This window comes from Gilbertella persicaria (genome assembly GCF_025201335.1).
Source record: "Gilbertella persicaria strain CBS 190.32 chromosome Unknown B0P05scaffold_54, whole genome shotgun sequence".
NCBI classification, from domain to species: domain Eukaryota; kingdom Fungi; phylum Mucoromycota; class Mucoromycetes; order Mucorales; family Choanephoraceae; genus Gilbertella; species Gilbertella persicaria.
The window spans coordinates 40831-58312 of NW_026252015.1; the positions used below are offsets into that span (position 1 = coordinate 40831).

The 17482-nt window shown below is 37.7% G+C and overlaps 9 protein-coding genes across 9 annotated transcripts; 3 read left to right on the forward strand and 6 right to left on the reverse strand.

Annotated features, from left to right (window-relative positions):
• Positions 1–76: 76 nt before the first annotated feature.
• Positions 77–1373, reverse strand: B0P05DRAFT_559329 (alkaline phytoceramidase family protein). The gene is made up of 8 exons (XM_051580258.1): positions 1277–1373; positions 1169–1226; positions 1011–1120; positions 911–959; positions 702–865; positions 468–656; positions 410–422; positions 77–358 (listed from the first exon to the last, which is right to left on the reverse strand). Exons 1-8 carry the CDS (start codon positions 1312–1314, stop codon positions 224–226), a joined length of 756 nt encoding a protein of 251 aa, XP_051430683.1. The 5' UTR covers positions 1315–1373; the 3' UTR covers positions 77–223.
• On the reverse strand, positions 1200–2249 carry B0P05DRAFT_278445 (uncharacterized protein). Its single transcript, XM_051573424.1, has 4 exons — positions 1888–2249; positions 1732–1817; positions 1277–1688; positions 1200–1226 (listed from the first exon to the last, which is right to left on the reverse strand). The coding sequence occupies exons 1-3, from the start codon at positions 2031–2033 to the stop codon at positions 1378–1380; spliced, it is 543 nt and encodes a 180-aa protein (XP_051430684.1). The 5' UTR covers positions 2034–2249; the 3' UTR covers positions 1200–1226; positions 1277–1377.
• A 346-nt stretch (positions 2250–2595) lies between these two features.
• B0P05DRAFT_478763 (uncharacterized protein) lies at positions 2596–3753 on the forward strand (the record flags this gene model as incomplete). Its single annotated transcript, XM_051575030.1, has 3 exons — positions 2596–3320; positions 3365–3503; positions 3559–3753. 3 exons carry the CDS (start codon positions 2596–2598, stop codon positions 3751–3753), a joined length of 1059 nt encoding a protein of 352 aa, XP_051430685.1.
• Positions 3754–3882: 129 nt separating this feature from the next.
• Positions 3883–4448, forward strand: B0P05DRAFT_559340 (mitochondrial pyruvate carrier). The gene is made up of 4 exons (XM_051580259.1): positions 3883–4032; positions 4076–4145; positions 4195–4321; positions 4362–4448. Exons 1-4 carry the CDS (start codon positions 3922–3924, stop codon positions 4414–4416), a joined length of 363 nt encoding a protein of 120 aa, XP_051430686.1. The 5' UTR covers positions 3883–3921; the 3' UTR covers positions 4417–4448.
• On the reverse strand, positions 4449–7709 carry B0P05DRAFT_559344 (uncharacterized protein). Its single transcript, XM_051580260.1, has 7 exons — positions 7654–7709; positions 7533–7576; positions 6950–7493; positions 6864–6888; positions 5401–6842; positions 5035–5347; positions 4449–4975 (listed from the first exon to the last, which is right to left on the reverse strand). Exons 2-7 carry the CDS (start codon positions 7568–7570, stop codon positions 4497–4499), a joined length of 2841 nt encoding a protein of 946 aa, XP_051430687.1. The 5' UTR covers positions 7571–7576; positions 7654–7709; the 3' UTR covers positions 4449–4496.
• A 5190-nt stretch (positions 7710–12899) lies between these two features.
• B0P05DRAFT_559353 (uncharacterized protein) lies at positions 12900–14687 on the forward strand (the record flags this gene model as incomplete). The annotated part of the gene is made up of 1 exon (XM_051580261.1): positions 12900–14687. The coding sequence occupies exon 1, from the start codon at positions 12944–12946 to the stop codon at positions 14684–14686; it is 1743 nt and encodes a 580-aa protein (XP_051430688.1). The 5' UTR covers positions 12900–12943.
• Positions 14688–16326, reverse strand: B0P05DRAFT_559354 (HPP family-domain-containing protein). Its single transcript, XM_051580262.1, has 3 exons — positions 15934–16326; positions 15576–15896; positions 14688–15527 (listed from the first exon to the last, which is right to left on the reverse strand). Exons 2-3 carry the CDS (start codon positions 15849–15851, stop codon positions 14742–14744), a joined length of 1062 nt encoding a protein of 353 aa, XP_051430689.1. The 5' UTR covers positions 15852–15896; positions 15934–16326; the 3' UTR covers positions 14688–14741.
• On the reverse strand, positions 15906–16782 carry B0P05DRAFT_278773 (uncharacterized protein). Its single transcript, XM_051573425.1, has one exon. The coding sequence runs from the start codon at positions 16565–16567 to the stop codon at positions 16049–16051; it is 519 nt and encodes a 172-aa protein (XP_051430690.1). The 5' UTR covers positions 16568–16782; the 3' UTR covers positions 15906–16048.
• Positions 16310–17456, reverse strand: B0P05DRAFT_559357 (uncharacterized protein). The gene is made up of 2 exons (XM_051580263.1): positions 17068–17456; positions 16310–17019 (listed from the first exon to the last, which is right to left on the reverse strand). The coding sequence occupies exons 1-2, from the start codon at positions 17266–17268 to the stop codon at positions 16786–16788; spliced, it is 435 nt and encodes a 144-aa protein (XP_051430691.1). The 5' UTR covers positions 17269–17456; the 3' UTR covers positions 16310–16785.
• Between the last annotated feature and the right edge of the window lie 26 nt (positions 17457–17482).

Below are 17482 nucleotides of genomic sequence, written 5' to 3' on the forward strand. Positions count from 1 at the left end.
TAAATATATAAATAAACAAAAATAAAAAAAAAAAAAAAAAAAAGAAAAAAATGGCCCTTATTTAAGTAGATTTTTTTTTTTTTTTAGGTTTTGTGTGTTTTAATTCATTATGTCATGATTTCTACACTACATACTAAAAGTTTAATCTTTTTTTTTTTTATGCAAAAAAAGACCGCATTCAGACTAAAAAGGAAAGCCATCGATTCATGTCCCCCCAACAAAATTATTCGCTATGGTTCTTTTGTTGCTGAACATAGGGAATCATATTCAGAAAATATTTAATTTCTGCTCGATCACCACGTCGAACAACTGACTCATGACCGCATGCTACGAAAAAATAATGAAGGCTGCTACACATCTTGATCGATTGTTAGTCTCATTATTTGCATGTCTCATTTGTTATTTTTACCAGTAAATGCCACCTAATCAACAGTGAGTAGATGGCTATAAGACAATCATGATCTTACCATGCGTGTAATTGAGGATTAGGCAGATAAGCATAGACAAAGCAGAGATTGGCATCAAATAACCATACACTGATAGCCAACACTAACAAATAAACACCTTGATGAAACAATTGCTTGATATGAGCCAGTTGTGTATGATAATAGATCTTGTAGACAAAATACAAGTCTGTCCACATCACAATACCAAAACTGACCATATGTTATAAGTAGTTCTTTAGACCATAGCTTACTTACGACGACTGAAACATATAGAATTGAGTGGTGCCTTTGTTCTGGCTAGTAACAAATGTAGCTAGGGCACAATAGAGACTGATGCCGATCGTATGATACTGAGACTGATAGCCGTGTTCACTCAATAATACCCACATTAAATAGCATGCAGTCCATACCATAGGTACCTTTTTGTTTCGTTCAATCACATGCCTATAACATCAATGACTTACTTCATCCCACATTTGATGCTCAAATTGTAAAGTAGCATGAAATAACATACTGTATAGAAAATTTAAAGTTGTTAACCCCCTTAAAATATTATTCTATTACCTTCCAATACCAACAATAACAATTAACAGATAGCCAGCTGATAATCTCCATCCAAGTGACTTGTGATGAAGTGCTACACCAAGCCATCCTAATGCAACCATGGCCAAACTCTATCATGATTAACCCATTCGTCCTTTTATTTTATTTTATTTCCTTACAGAAAGTGTATTCCAAAATTCTGCAATATATTCAGAATGTATGTAATTCTCTTCACACCTAAATATATGTGTTGATTATAAAATAAAAAGCGTATTCTATATAGATACCAATCCACAGAACTTGTTACTGTTCCCCAATAACCCATTTATTTGAAGCAAGAAAAAGAAAAAGAAAAAAAAAAAAAGCGTAAATAGAGTCACAAAATGGATTACATGCCCATCTCGTCCATCCATACAAGTACTTGAGTTATTTCATCCTCACAAGCATAGTGGTCAATCCAACCCTCTAAAAAGTCAGGTGGGGATTGACGAGAGACCATACAGATAGGAAAATGAGGCTCAAATGGACTGGTAGGATAAGCTGGTAAAAGACAAGATTCGTCTTGATCACTGTCTACCATCACTAGACCAGACACTGGTTTGTTGGACACGTATTTTTGAGAGATACGCCATGCAATGGGGCCTCGACTGATCATAAGAGGTGGAAAGAAAGAGAGATCATTGGTTACTTGGCTTAATTCTAAAAACATCAATAACCCATAAAAGAGATGTTTAGTTTATACCTCGATAGTAAGTAGAAAGAGGGTCTTGTTGCTCTGGTTTAATATGGATAGCTGCATCAACACTAGCATAACCTAAATCACTTAGTCTTGTTTGCCAATCATTCCATGGTCTATATCAAAAGACATCAATCATAGATTAGCTTAAAGGTTGTTTACTTGGTTGGAGAGTCAAGAAGTGTACGAACAAACAAAATAGGTGTAGGGCGTTTTATTTGAGCCTGAGGAGATGGATTTGCCTTTGTTAATGTCACTTTGTATCTCTTGGGCACAAATAACCCCCTTTTTGCTGTAAATGAGAACATAAATACTTGGACAAGGAAAAACCTGGTTAGAACACACACACACCACACAGACTCAAATCTTGACTCAAAAAAGGCAACAGATGACACGTGTTGGCTTTACTTTTGTGAGTGTGATACAATCAACAGCTTATTTTTTCTTTTCTTTTTCTCTTCTTTCTTTATCTTGTACAATGAACACACAAAGAAATGGTGTATTTCATCAACGAAAATCTTCTTTGACAACAGTATGTCCACCTACAGACAAACGAACAGAATCCAATAAACGTAGAGGCAGTTATTCAATACGGACAAATACAACCAAGAGACCATTGCCTATTATTCAAATGGTAGGGTGGACTTATGTCTTGATTTGCTTTTGTTTATCTACTTTTCATCTCTTGAGTTCATTTTCATCACTGAACCCAAATACAGGTGAGTTTCAAACAAAAGAGAAATGAAAGCTGAAATCATGGCAGTGATGCATCAACCTAAAATAGACTGGGATAAAATAATCATGGAAAAACAACAACAAACACCATGGTCAACACTGGATGAAATACCACCCGAGACAAGGCTGTCGAAAATGTTTAGCAAGTCAATTGTCCATCGCGACCTGATTCGTCCTCATTGGTTTACAGCCTCTATCCAACCCACAAAAGAAAGCTTGACACTGATTACTGTTGTGGAACTCAAGCAGATAGGCCACCTTGTTCAACTGGCTCAACTCTATAAGGGTCCTATCTCAGCTACCTTATTAGTCCCTTCCACCAAAAATATCCATCATGAACTCAGTATTCAACAACTCACTCAGATACGAACTTTGTATGAGACAACCACTGCACTCAGACGTCATGTTGATCTACACCTCGTCCTTCAACCGGGAGGTCTGACCGAGGCCAATGTGACAATGGCCACAGGCGGGTATCAAGAAGCTCGTAATTTGGCTCGACTGTTTAGTCGTACAGATTATGTGGCTCTGTTGCCCGTCACGACCTTATGGATGACACAGATTGGCGCATCGTTTAAACAGTATTTGGACCGTCTAAATCAAGGAGATTTGTTGATTTTACCTACTTTTGGGTTCCCTAATTACGATGGAGTGCATACAGACGAATGGCCTATGGATAAACAGACCATGATTGAATGGGTCGATGCAGGAGAGATGGGATTACTGGATTATGATTATGAGCTCAATAATGGTCCTACATCATATTCAACATGGAAAGAAGCGAAAGAACCTTATCTTGTACCCAATTATGACTTTCATTATGGTCCTATCTTTATTTCTACTAAACTGAATCATCCTTGGTAAGTGGCATAGAGACATGTCTCTGTATATTTATGTTGGATAGGTGTGAAGAAAGATTTGAAGATTTTGTACCTTCTTGTATCTATAAAACCTATTTAGCAGGTGCTAATTTATGGGTACTTCCTAATGATTATGCTGTCAGAACAGGACAAGAACCAAGCGATACTTTAATTACAGATCAGGTAATGAACAAGAGATATACATATATATATATATATATATTGACACTGTCTATAGCAACGGAGAATTCAAAACCGAATTGCAAGAAAATATCGCCTTGAACAATGTGTGTATTATGCAAGACAATTTGATCAATATGGTTTGTTTGATTCTGATAAAGCAGAACATGTAAAGCAAGAATGCTCTAAATCTCTATTAAGTCTACAAAAAGAAAAAATGATTTCAGATGTCATTGCAGCCGAAAGAAACTAAACTTTTGTATATATATAATAAAATCTCGGTTAAAATGAATGAGCCAATCGCATCATGTAAGAGAATTACACATTCTGACTTTCTTGTCTAAAATTTTTTTTATCACTTAGGCACTATATTTTCCCTTTCTTTTTTTTTTATCTTTTCTTTCTCCCCACTCTCTATATCATGGCTAGTTCAGCAGCTAGTGCAGCAGTACAAAAAGGTGCTTTTCGTAAATTTATTGATTCCCCAGCAGGTCCTAAAACCATTCACTTTTGGGCTCCTGCTATGAAATGGGTATGCCGCGTAAAATAATATGATGTTTTCTAATCCATGCTAGGCTTTGGTTATTGCAGGTATTGGTGATATGCAACGTCCTGCTGACAAGTTGAGTTTGACTCAAAATATGTGTAAGTTCAATTCATTTTTGATGTGGTGTGTTCATTGTCTATTGTTTAGCTTTGATGTTGACCGGTGCTATTTGGTCTCGTTATTCGATGGTCATTATTCCCAAAAACTATTCTTTATTCACTGTGAACCTTTTTGTCTTTGCTACAGGTGCTACTCAAGTGGCTCGTATCTTCAAGTAAGTCGAATAGAAATCACGCTCAAACTCATCAAACTAGATACCGTCAATCTGATGAATACAAGGCACAACAAGCATTAGAACATAAGAAATAGTTTTCCCGAGTTTTACCGCTCTTGTTTTTTTTATGTATAAATTTTTATTTCTTTATATATTTTATTTACAAAATGTGTGTTTACCAAGAGATAGACTGACCATTCTCCTCTTCCTCTTCCTCCTCCTCTTTTCTTGTATGCAGCTCACCAAATACGGATTCATAAGGATATTCAACTTCATTATCACCATCAGGAGAATAGACATTATGGCTGGCTTTGAGTTGCACCGACCCTTCATCTTCATCTTCATCAAATTGAATAAGTGAACTGTGTTGCATAGAAGTCTCTGGTTCTTCTAATGGCTGGTTTTGAATAGGCGTCAATCCAAGAAGAGAAGAAGGCTCAGGACTAGGCCCACTTCCCATATGAATCAGATAAGCATCTTCAAATGAAACAGACGAGTTCTTATCCAAATAGAGTTTCTGTTGATTAGGAGAAGGAGAAGATCCATGAATGGCATTGGCACTGGAAGAAAGCCATTTCAGATTAGCAGCAGGACTATTGCCTAACGAATTACTGGAAGGTGAAAATGAAGTCTGCATTGCCTTTGAAATGTTGTCTATACATATATATATATATATAAAAAGTAAATCATAGGCTGGGCATCCATCTATTTACCTTCTAATTCAGCCAAAGCATCTTCCATGTTCTCTTCTGCATTATTGTTTGTGATACGTGTTGTTGTCTTGCTGACACGGTCCATTCGACTGGAGACTGGCTCAGGCATACCCTTAAGCATAATCATGGTATCTGTCGTAGGTATGTTGCCTGCATTTAAGATGGATGGCAAATCTTTGGTATGATATGTTTGGAAACTGAATTGGTGATATGTCCATAACGCAGGTTCGTCTGGCATATAGGTGGTGATTTCTGCATTGGACAACCATGTCTTTTTTGGCGGAAGGCTCTCTTGTTGCTTGGGTTTCTTTTTCTTTTTTTCTTTGTTTCTTGTTGTTGTTCTTCTTCTTGTGAAGATTCAGTCACATTGAACTTGACTTGATCCCAGTCTGCATTTCTGGCTACTCGCCATTCAGCGACATCTTCTTCCTTGAGCGATAAATCCAGTTTCTCCAACACACGTCCATTCTCTCGCTTTTTGATGACTGTCTTGGCTACCCAACAACGATGTAAGGTCAAGACACCATCAGGATGAAACGAATACATGTCTTGATACCCAATTTCATCATTAATCATCTTGGCTGCATCGTCGTACTCTTCATCAAATCCAAACACAAGGGTCTCATGCGCTGATTTATGCGGTTGAGGCTGTTGAGGCAAATAAGGTAGATGAAAAGACGAGAGCATATGGCTTGCCTGTTGTTTCATTGACACAAATGGGTGATCTGAAGGATGAGCGTGCTTGTGGTGCACAAAAGAAGGTGATTTGGTCACAAACATCGATCTCAGTTTAGCCCGAGGTTCTTTCAGGGAAGGCGTGGGCGGTGTACGGGGCAGGGCCGAGACATAGTGCGGTGGCGTAGGACCATAATAGCCGTGAGAATATCCATTGGGATATTTGTTGGCCACTTCCTCCTGAAGGAAACCAGGCATGCTTCGGCGTTGTTTGATGCGTACAACAGAACTCAGTGTGGTGGCTTTTGGGATGGATGACTTGTGGTTCTTGGGTATCCATGGGTGATGGTGCATGGGGTTATTGACTTTACCATGGACATGGCCTGAGATTTCTGGTTTGCCTCCGTAAGGATTAATCGCATAGACGTGGGTGGTGCCTCTGGCTGTACTGATAGCACACCAAGTGGAATCCATCGAGAATTGACAGTCTTCTACCTGAGCATCCGTAATGCCACGTGAGAGACTATAGAGATGAGAGGCAGAAGGTGTATAGGTCAAGACAGAAAAGATGTGGAATGTATGGCCTTGTTTGGAGGCCGACATCAAGAGTGTGCCTGCTTGGTTGAATTTCAGGCAAGAGACAGGGTGTGTGTGGGGCCTGAAATGAGCTATCATCGACGACGACAGATTTCGTGTAGGTGTCACTGGTAATTTAAGCATGTCTCGAATCATGATCATGCCAGAAGGAATCATTTTCTTTGGATTGTACTGTGTGTCTTGTTGCGGTGTGGTGTGAGACGATGGACTGGCGTTAAACATCATTTTATCTGTTGGCACATTGGGGTTGAAATAATTCGAGAGTGTGTTTAGTCCAAATTCACCTAATGTCTTCATGCCACTCACAACTTCTTTAGCGATATCTTTGGCTGCACCCTTCACGTCTTTTTCGCCTTGGAGCACCCCAAAACCTGTATAGCTAATGCTCTTGTTGGTTAAGGAGGTCATGACTGGATCTGAATTCAAGACCGCAGTATTTGTTGCATACGCAATGAATCGAGAACCCAATGTAAACACCGGCCCTTTGTCATCATGATACACATCATTTAATGGTCTAGCAAAAGGTGTATAGTCTACTGTAGATAACAAGTGTATACAAGAACGGTGGCGAGATACGCATCCCTTTTTTTTTAAAAAAAAAATAAGAGATCAGTCCATGATAAATCTTAAAAATGATACTCACCAGTGCAATGACCTTGTGGTTACTTTGAATACATGTGACTTGTGCTGTATCATCTTTTTCTTCCTCTTCATGCCAAAAGTCATGAATCTCTTTGATGATGGTCTGTGTCTTTAAAGAGAACAAGATCAAATGCGATTTGGGTTTATCTGAACTGTCTTCTGTAGATACAATGACGAGGGTATGATTGGGTTGAACAAGATGCATAAAAGACACTGTACCAAAAGTGTCTTTGTCTCGAATAGAGCATATTTCATGTACATTATCAGGATTAGTGACATCCCATATCTGAAAACCATCATGATAGCCTAGCAAGAGACAACTGATGGATGGGTCTAGTGTCTCAAATGCACCAAATGTCACTATGTCCATCTCTTCCATCTCTTCATTCGCTTGTTCTTCTGGCTCTATCACTGGTTGTTGATAGTATGGATCCATAAAAGGCGGTGTTATCAAGTGCGTTGACTTTCTTTTTGGCAAGTTTGATGCCACATAACTTGATAACCTTGATATGCCTGAAGAAATGGATTCAAGTGAAGTAGGATCTCTATCGTCATTCAATACGCTTTCTCTTGGTTTATTTTACCTTAGAAATTTAGGTTCTGCTCGAACACCACTGTCCATAATAAACTAACAAGTGATGGTGAACGTACTGTAAGAAAGATAAGCGGGTCTTTTTTTTTATTTATTTATTTAGGGTAGTTTACTTGTTATAAAGTACCGAAGTAAGCGATGACAAAAAGTGTTTTAAAAAAATATAAAATAAAAAAAAAGGGAAAAAAAAGAGAGAGAAAAGGGAGACCAGCATTTTTGCATTAATATATAGATATAACTGCGTGTGTGTGCTCATCATTTCCACTTGTCACATGAGCAAATCATGCTTAAAGTAGTCTGTCCAATCAGAGGACAATAATGCATTATCCAATCAAATAAATTAAGGTACATGAAAAGGAAGATAAGGGTAGAAACAATTCTAAAAATATGATAGTCAAAAGCCAGCACCATTCAAAAGAAAAAGAGGGCGTAAGAACATGTTGAGAATCAAAGGGACACTCTTCATTAAATGTATTTATACAAGCATGAACACTCTAAATACTCACAAGCCATGTTTACTCATACAGGGTACCTTTGGGATTGATTTGAGCCAAAAAGAGCGACTTGTAAAAAATGGTCTAAATGATCATTCGACCAAAGGGTACTACTCATGGAAATCTTGAGTTTGATAACTTTCCAGTTTTTTTTTTTTCAATGTGTTTTCTTGCTAGTTACAGTATGAAAATGATGCGACATAAGCGAAAAAGCTCGTAAACATTTCTTCACATTTGCTCAATATTTTAGCAGCAAAGCTGCTGCGTTCTCTACATCAACAGACTTACAATGCAAAGATCTAAAACTTTTGTTATTGCGTCAAAGCTGAAAAACTACGTCTTCATGCAGTTCTCGGCACAAGCTCGATTTTTGATGCGGCGGGATGAAGATTTGGAGTTACCTTCCGTTTTCAATTTCCACTCACAGCCATCCTGCATGTCCTGTGTCAGTTCGTCCCACGTTCGCATTATAAAATGCCTATATTTCTATCCTCTCATGTTCTTTAGCACTCGAAGTCTCATACAACGCTTTAGAGTCATCCATTGCTAGCACATTTCATATGCCATCTAGAGCAAGAATGCTCAAATCACAGCTTAAACGAGCCATTCTTTGATGCACCATTGCTCGACAACCAGATTATCAAAACAGTCCATTTTTTGTTTGAAACATGTCCTTTTGAGACCAGCAATCGAATGGTATCATTGGTCTGCAAGTTTTGTGACCCATGGGGGATCCACGGAGGTCCGTGAAGATGGAAAAAAAAAGTCGATCGAGAATTTTTGGAATGACCCATGTAGGCCTGATCCAACCGAGATGAGGTGAGACAATCTCTAGGCACTTCTGACAAAAAGAAAGCGAGTTTACTAAGACAGAAAAGGCGACTTAATCTGAGCATTGCCCTCAAATCTGCATTCAAAGTTCATTGTACACTGTAAATAATACAAAATAGGTCCATTATAGTATATATTGACTATCGAGTAGTTTCCCAAGTATGCGCCGCTTGATGCGCAAAATGTAGGCAAAAAAATCACGTCTCAGTACTTGGCATTTCTGAGGTCAAGAGGAAAAGCTTTGGACATAATAAACAATGGATGCCTTGAAAGAGATAGGTACAAACATTCAAACGCCGACTTTTTTTTTTGGGCTAGATATCACCTCTGCGACTAAAAGTGTAAAAACCCATAGATATATCAAAAAGACGTATTAAACAGAGCCTTTCAATCTTATATTGCATATGAAATGATGTATAGTTAAGCGCTTACTCGATAGTCAATATATACTATAATGGACCTATTTTGTATTATTTACAGTGTACAATGAACTTTGAATGCAGATTTGAGGGCAATGCTCAGATTAAGTCGCCTTTTCTGTCTTAGTAAACTCGCTTTCTTTTTGTCAGAAGTGCCTAGAGATTGTCTCACCTCATCTCGGTTGGATCAGGCCTACATGGGTCATTCCAAAAATTCTCGATCGACTTTTTTTTTCCATCTTCACGGACCTCCGTGGATCCCCCATGGGTCACAAAACTTGCAGACCAATGATACCATTCGATTGCTGGTCTCAAAAGGACATGTTTCAAACAAAAAATGGACTGTTTTGATAATCTGGTTGTCGAGCAATGGTGCATCAAAGAATGGCTCGTTTAAGCTGTGATTTGAGCATTCTTGCTCTAGATGGCATATGAAATGTGCTAGCAATGGATGACTCTAAAGCGTTGTATGAGACTTCGAGTGCTAAAGAACATGAGAGGATAGAAATATAGGCATTTTATAATGCGAACGTGGGACGAACTGACACAGGACATGCAGGATGGCTGTGAGTGGAAATTGAAAACGGAAGGTAACTCCAAATCTTCATCCCGCCGCATCAAAAATCGAGCTTGTGCCGAGAACTGCATGAAGACGTAGTTTTTCAGCTTTGACGCAATAACAAAAGTTTTAGATCTTTGCATTGTAAGTCTGTTGATGTAGAGAACGCAGCAGCTTTGCTGCTAAAATATTGAGCAAATGTGAAGAAATGTTTACGAGCTTTTTCGCTTATGTCGCATCATTTTCATACTGTAACTAGCAAGAAAACACATTGAAAAAAAAAAAACTGGAAAGTTATCAAACTCAAGATTTCCATGAGTAGTACTCTTTGGATCAGAGGCCGATCCATCCAACAAATATGTGATAGCACATTGAAGGTCTATAGCCCAGCCATTGGCGTTCTATTTTTGATCCCACACCTTTCACCTTTCCTTCTGTAGTCCATATAGTCCAACGCCTGTTGACTAAGCAATCCGATGAACAAGAACTAAACATTTTTTATTAAACTCATTTTCCTTCCTAGTCAAACTTATAAACCTTTTATTTTCCCCTTCCTGATGTGCAACATACCCCTTTAGTCTTACTTATCACTCATTATGACATCTTTAGGACTTTAAATAAAACAGGAACATAGTTCCCATACAAAAAGAAACAAACATCATCTTCAGAATGTTTAGTCAAATCAAACTCCACTAGTATTTATGCCGACATTGCAAGTATGCCGTTTGAGTACTCGAAATATTCTTTAGAAAGAAATAGAGCAGTTGACGAAACAACGACGGAGGAAATGATGGCTCTCTCCCCTTGGTATAGAAGGCTTTTTTAAATTCGCCCACCGCAACCACCACTAATTCACCAAAAAACTGACAAAATACTTGCTTTAAAACAAGTAAAGAACAATAGAATTAAAATTTTTTATTATATATTATTACTGAAAATAAAGCGCGGCTTGAAGGCCTATAGCCACTTCCTCCGTCGTTGTTTCGTCAACTGCTCTATTTCTTTCTAAAGAATATTTCGAGTACTCAAACGGCATACTTGCAATGTCGGCATAAATACTAGTGGAGTTTGATTTGACTAAACATTCTGAAGATGATGTTTGTTTCTTTTTGTATGGGAACTATGTTCCTGTTTTATTTAAAGTCCTAAAGATGTCATAATGAGTGATAAGTAAGACTAAAGGGGTATGTTGCACATCAGGAAGGGGAAAATAAAAGGTTTATAAGTTTGACTAGGAAGGAAAATGAGTTTAATAAAAAATGTTTAGTTCTTGTTCATCGGATTGCTTAGTCAACAGGCGTTGGACTATATGGACTACAGAAGGAAAGGTGAAAGGTGTGGGATCAAAAATAGAACGCCAATGGCTGGGCTATAGACCTTCAATGTGCTATCACATATTTGTTGGATGGAGAGGGAGCACTGACTTGTTGGAAATGATATTGGCCTTGGGATTATACACCCACAACAAATTAAATTCCAATATTTTTTTTTAATATTCCAGAAAGTGTATTACTCGATCAACACTTGACTTCAGTTCTCGAGACCTTATGAAGATAATAGTCATGATGTTTATTTGATGGAAAAAAATCAATGATGAGTATGCCCGCCTCTGGTATCAATCATAGCTTGGCGTTAGTTTTTCGCATTGTCGATCAAGCATGTAGTATGAATGTAATGAGTTAAAGACCATCTCATTTAGCAATTATGCAATTGACAAGATAGTAGTATTCAACTACCTCCTCGTATTTTACATATAGTAGTCAATATCCGTTGCTAATTTATTTCTCTTTTATCTCCCTTCTATTCTCTGCTCTTTCTTATAACCTAATGTGAGTAACAATACGAATTTCTTGTACGTTACTAACGTATCTCATGCTCCGTTTAATTTCTAGAATTTAATTTCTGCTCATTTGATATTCTTCCATAGTGATAGAAAGTCATAAGCCACTGAGGACGATCATCCGGCTAAACTCTATCTGGCGTGATTAAATAAGGGTGTTCTTTTTGCCTGATATACTAGGTGTACTCTGCTTTGATGAGCTTTCTCTCTCAAAAAAGTGTTTCCTCCAAAATGAATAAGAATTTAATGAAAAGAAATCCCACGTAGACCAGTAATACCAAAATATACATAGTATCCAAAGTAAAGGTATCGTTTAGGGAAATAGTCTAAAAAACGTGGAGCATTTGAGCCACATTTCGTCAACAAACTGATGATATATATTATAAAAATGCGAGTTTGACATATTGCTATTATTTCGAGCTATAAGGTTCTCAAATAAGAAAAATATAAAGCTTTAGGGTTCTTGATCATTCAAGACTTGCTATACATTACTGCATGGCTACCTATAAGCCAATTCTATTGAGACAGCAAATATCAGCCCGAGATATTATTCGATCAAAGTAGATTTAAATTGATTATTACATAGTCATTCCACTCTAAATATACGTTCTCGTTACTCTATTGTTGCTCTCAAGTTATTATCTGAAAAACAGGTTTCATTCAACACCTAATCATTGTCTCATGTATACAAAACTGCTGTATCCACTACTGTTTACTGGAAAGACTATAAAAAGTCTTGATGAGGATACACTTTCAGTTTGTAGGGTTGAAAAGATGATCTTTGATATTCACTTGCATATGAGTGAATGAATAAAAAAGACATATTAAACTGTTTCTTTTGGCTATGTAGCAAAAGTATTTCTTGGAGCATTTAAATAAATTCGAGAAAGTTGTATTACTTTCGAGAGCATTCTCAAACATGGAAGGCTCTGGAAAAAAACAATCAGAAATAGTAAAATTGTTACACTAAAAACGTCATGATTATTGTTCTCCATCATAACCAATTTATCACGTAAAGAAGAGTATGTAAAGAACAATAAATGCAGACGAAATTGGCTGTCTTGTTGGTTTATGTGTCTTAATAGAAATAAAGAGAAGGTGAAAGAAAGAAATGTGGTTTGAAAAAGCATGGTTTATGCAACCAAAAAGGAAAGACGTAAAATTCACCTGCTTTTTTTTTTTTTTTTTTTTTTTTTTTGGTCTATTTAAACCGGGAATTTTCTCTCACCCCTTCCTTTTCATTCTTTAGTAAATATCAAAATGGCTTCATCTTTTTTACTTGGAAACAAGAGCTTTAACCTTGATGACTTTTTACAACTTCAAGCTTTGTTAGACTATGAACAACAGGAGCGTGATAGACACATTGCTGCCTGTCGACGTAAACAAGAATATCATCCTCCACACCATCATTATCCCTATGCCGTACCTCTTTATCATCAACGCTCTATTGATCCCGAAGCTGAACAACAGTCCGTTATGGAAAAACAACGACTAGACCAAGCCTTGTTACGACTCAGATACCTCAAGGATCAATACAGACGCCAACGTAATGCAGAAATTCAAGACTATCTGGAGGCGTATCGTAGACAAGCCTTGATACGCGCTGTTCAACAGGAAGAAGAAGAGAGATACTATCGTCAATGTATTGCTGCTGCTCTTGAACAACAACGCGTGAATGCTCTCTGGCAACAGTATCTTAGGGTAAAGCAAGAAGAAGTCTTGAGACAAAAACTCGAGCAACAACATATCTTGGCTCAACAACAACGCGAACAAGACGAAAGCGAAGAAGAAGATGAGTACGATGAAGGCTATTCAAAATACCGTACTCGTCAATTAGAAGAGTTGTTAAGACATGTGTTTGGCAATCATCCGGAGTACATGGAGGAAGAAAAAAAAGAAAATAGTAAGCCTATGAGGGACGAAGACAAACAAGATCTAGCCATGGATGAGGTCTGGAAATACTTGTCAGATCAGAAGCTCGATTCAGAGACACCTCGTACTGCATTTTTGTCCTCTGAGCAAGACAAGATACTCCAACCATCAAATGATACTGTGGATAACCGCTCAAGAGAAGAAAAGGAAGAGGAAGAAGAAGATTTATCTGAAGAGGAAGATACGGACAAGCAAGAGTCTTCAGCAGCTACCTCAAGTGCATCAACACCACCTCCTACTGTTCAAGACCATGTTGTGGGCTTACAAGAGCTTATACAAAAACTTGCTTCTGAACCTGTCTTGGTCAACGAACAACTTCTCGGTCATCTTGACCGTGCACCGCCACCACAAAAGTTGTACAATGACGAACCAAAGCCTTCTGGTATTTGGGCCACGTCTGAACCTTCTTCTGAACCCATGCCTCACGATGAAAAGGAACCCAAGCAAGAAGAAGAAGAGCCCAAGCAACAAAAATCTTACCTTCCCAAACATATCTTTACAGAGGCTGAACCTACCCCTACTCGTGAAAGTTTGCCCAGCACACCTGTTGAAAAGGAAGCCAATATGATGATTCAAGAAGCAGACGAAGAAAATAAAAAGACACAAGAAGAGTCTGATTTTGTTGATTCGGTTGCAGCTGAACAAAAGGGTGCTCAGGTTGATTCCCAAAAGGCAAGCAAGTTGGAAGCTTTAGACGCTATTGCCAAGCAATTGACTGATGATAAAAGTGAACTTTTGCAACGCTGGAACAATGTTTTGAAGTCTCAACTCAGTTTCACAAAGCAACCTGAAGGCACTTTAATGGTCACTGCTTCTTCTGATGCGAATCGAAAGTTCCTTGGCTCTGAAGATGAGTTAACGCGCCTTTTGCTCAAGTTGGACGCTATTCAAAGTGAAGGTGATGATGAGATTCGTGAAAAGCGTCGATCATTGGTTAAAAAGTGCGAACAAATGCTGGATACTCTGGACCGCATGAAACACAATCAATGGCAAGCAGCATTCAAAAAGCAAGAAAAGAAGAGAAAGAACAATCGTCGTCGCAAGCACAAGAAGAACAAGCACAAGAAATAAGTTTTGAAATAAAATTACTTTGTATTTGTTTACATATGTGTCTAGAACAAGCTTATTAGTGTAATTTGTTTAACAAGGCTTCTAATAAAGCCTTTTCGTTTCCTGATAGATTCACATGACGACTTGTTATTAATGGCTCTCCAGCAGCTAGTAAGATATATTGACAATGATCTTTTCTTTCTATAGATGCATGATCTTGTAGAGTAGCAATCGCTTTCGATACAGCATGATGATCCAACGCTGTGGCTGAGGAAGACCTTGTTGCTGTTACTGCTATTCCTCTTATAATATCGTTATCGTTATCATTATCTTCTGCATAATGTAACCTTCCTTCTTCAGCTCCTGTCAAGTTATCAATAACGACATCTTCATCCTTATGTGTGCCATGAGTCGACATAACAGTTGATAAAGTGGTAGGATCAATTTTTAAAGGTAATTGAACAGGTGTCCACCAATATAGAGGGTATTTTCTCTCAATATTATTTATCAAGCAAGCAATGACTACTTGCAAAACAGCAGATAGTGCAACTACACCTATATAGAACCATTTGATCTCAAACACATTGAGGGTTGTGACAGCAATAAGTGCTGTAGCACCTCCTGGAGGATGCACTGTCTTTGTTATTTGCATCAGAATCAAAGACAAGGCCATGGCTGTTGAGCCACCAACCCATTGGACAGCAATGTGTTGCCCTTCAGAAGCCCAGGTATGTTGAATGCCCAAGAATAATTGAGAGATAATGACGCCTGCTACTGCACCTATAATTTGGCCACAGATAATATTACGAGGCTGTGCTAATGGGGAATCGATCGCGCCATAGATTAATACAGCACTTGCGCCCTAACATTCTATATAAGCATTGAATTATATACATGGATAAAAACATACGAATGAAGCAATAATCATTGGTGTTTGATGTGCTTGAAATGAAGGACCATATGTAAAAACGATTTCCAAAACTGCAATACCTAACCAAGCAGCTAAAAATGACCAAAGATAAATTCGCCAAGCAGGAAGAATCTTTGGCTTATAGTCTGGTTTTCTATAGCCAAGAAAATGTGATATAAAATAAGGCAACTTTTCTAAATATCGACTCATTTGATCAACAAAGCTTAAAAAAAGAAAAAAAAAATGACGAAAAAAGCAAAAATATACACAGCACATATTGTGTTACCTTTCCTCCAACAGTAGAAAAAAAAAAAGTCCTTCCTAAAAGTTTAGCCAATGTTTTAACGATAATTTTTACCTAATCTAGTCAAATTATGACACAACTCCCAGAGATGAAACAACTTATCTACATGATCTAGTGCAATTCATACATAAAATAATTCCACACACATATTTTTATTATTATTTACAACTTATGCTTCTGCTTGATCATTATTGTTATTTTCAAAAGCTTGAGCAATCCGAGGATCTACACCGTATGTTGGCCATAAGGAAGCAGCGAATGCATAGAGGCCTCTTTTCCAAACATCCAAGGCGGTAGTTGGTCTAGCTGGAGTAAGAGTAGGAGAAGAAGAAGCCTCGGCAGTAGTACCTTGACTACCTGATGATTCTCTGCCTTCTTGTTGCTGCTGTTCTTGATTACCTTCAGCACCAACAGGAACAGGAGCATTATTATTATTATTATTATTATTGTTATTTGGTGGATTGAATCCAAATTGGTTCAAGTTTTGTGGTGCACCAACACGTCGCAAGACTAATCTCAACCTTCCTGTTTGATATAAAAAGAAAACAATAGCAATTGTATGAAAAATAAAGATACGATCAATACTTGCACCTTGGCAGACCATAAACAAGACGACCACTAATTTAAGTGCAAGCCAAATAGAAGTTGCTCTTTGTGCTTGAATGTTGCCAAATTGATTAATAATCATGGGTTGTTGTGGTTGTTGTTGTGGTTGTTGTTGTGGTTGTTGTTGTGGTTGTTGTTGTGGTTGAATTTGTTGTTGAATAAGTGGATCCAAAGGTCCTTGTTGCTGTTGTGGTATATGAAATGGTTGTTGCTGAGGTAAGGGTTGAAGGGATGCGAGAACAGGTGCAAGATAATATTGACCACTTTAAATGTTATTCATTAAAGATACAACACAATGACTTACTTGATATAGACTACTTGGTATCCACCAGGTAGCATACCGGGAAGTTGGGGTAGAGTTTCATTTTGATTTATCTGTGGCTGTTCTGGTGGCGGTTGTGGAGTTTGTTCTGGTCGAGGTTGTGTCTGTTGCAGTATGGGACTAGCAAACGCTGGCTTCAAAGGGGCTTGCTTAAGTGATTGAACAGAAGGTTTCACGACTAAATGAAAGATAGGATGGACCTCTTTATCAACCTATATATATAAATGAGTTATAAGTACTATTTCATTATAATGAATTGCCTTTTTCAAGATATTCAAAAGAGTGTCCGAGTCTTCTAATAGCTTCCCGTTGTAAATAATGCGTTGATTACTAGGAAGAGGATGTTGAGGATGAACAGACTCAATAGACTCCTTTAGATTTGCAATAGTACTATCTGTATTTATGACAACAACAAGAGTGTCGTTTAAAGAAGGCGAGCGAATGTTAATAGTGATATCCATAATAGAAAACAAAAAAGAAAAGAGAAAGAGAACAGTTGTAATTCTTTATAGTCGACGGCCTAAAAGAACGTCGGAGTTTAAATATCTTAGTGAATGTATTTCAATTCTACTGGGAAAAGAAAAAAAGAAAAGGACAGAAAGATTATAATGGCCTTCTGAATAGGCTATCTTAGCTTTGTTCCCTGTAAATAAAAAAGACTAATAAAAAAAACAA